Source organism: Volvox carteri (assembly GCF_000143455.1).
Source record: "Volvox carteri f. nagariensis unplaced genomic scaffold VOLCAscaffold_1, whole genome shotgun sequence".
NCBI classification, from domain to species: domain Eukaryota; kingdom Viridiplantae; phylum Chlorophyta; class Chlorophyceae; order Chlamydomonadales; family Volvocaceae; genus Volvox; species Volvox carteri.
Window position 1 is genome coordinate 5337509 of NW_003307545.1, and position 846 is coordinate 5338354.

General features: G+C 57.9%; 1 protein-coding gene across 1 annotated transcript in view; it reads right to left on the minus strand.

Annotated features, from left to right (window-relative positions):
- Positions 1 to 600, minus strand: part of VOLCADRAFT_102898 (uncharacterized protein) — a gene marked incomplete at its 5' end in the record, with an annotated part of 1812 nt that extends 1212 nt beyond the window's left edge. Inside the window, 2 exons of the mRNA XM_002946253.1 lie at positions 95 to 245; positions 476 to 600. Of these exons, the coding sequence (XP_002946299.1) occupies positions 95 to 245; positions 476 to 600 (276 nt within the window). The remainder of the gene's footprint in view (positions 1 to 94; positions 246 to 475) is intronic.
- Positions 601 to 846: the final 246 nt, after the last annotated feature.

Sequence of the window (846 nt, forward strand, 5' to 3'; positions counted from 1 at the left end):
CCATCGCGGCAAACAGCACATCGGCATCATCATCATGGGACAGCCCAGTCCACGTGTAGCCGGTTGGCGGTGCGGAGCCCGGCAGGGTTGTCACCTGGCCGCTTAGGAGGTCCACTTTGCGCATGCGCTCGGCTTCCGCGATGTACACACTGCCCTTGCCGTCGGGTGCCAGGGCGGTGATGGCCGAAAAGCGTGCCTCCCCCCGATACCCATCACCACTGCAAACGGTCTCCTGCTGCGTGTATCTGCAGAGGCGGCGGAGGATCATTACATAACAATGCATTCCTCGTCAGCACAGCATCCTCTGGAAATTGACGGGCATGTGTGTACAGATAAATACTCCTGGCATGTGAGCATGCGGAAGTTGTTGATGACAGGCAGGGCTCTGATCTATTATGTCAATTACTGCAGGTTCCCTCAGTGACCAGGACCAGCAGGTACCCCCGGCTGCCTGTCCACAAAACCACGCGCTTACATGTTGCCTGCGACCAGATCCATGACATTGTTGCTGTCCAGTGAGCACACCGCGTACCCCTTCACGAACAGCACGCAATCGGAGGTGGGCTCGTAGACCGGGTAGCGCACGTTGGTCAGTGCCATAGAAAGCTTAACATCGGAGCTCGAAGGGTATCGCCACCCGCTAACCCCACCCCCGCTGCCTCTGCTTTCAGGACGGCAGTGCTGCAGCTTATGAACCCCCCTTTCATCGAACACGAGTGCCTGTGTCTGGGTCTCCGAGCTGCTGCTGGGCCGTACCACTGCTCCAACCCACTGATTGCTCGAAGGGTATGGGTAGGCGACCGTATCCAACANCGCATACATTCGAACTTATCCGTTGCTAAGCAG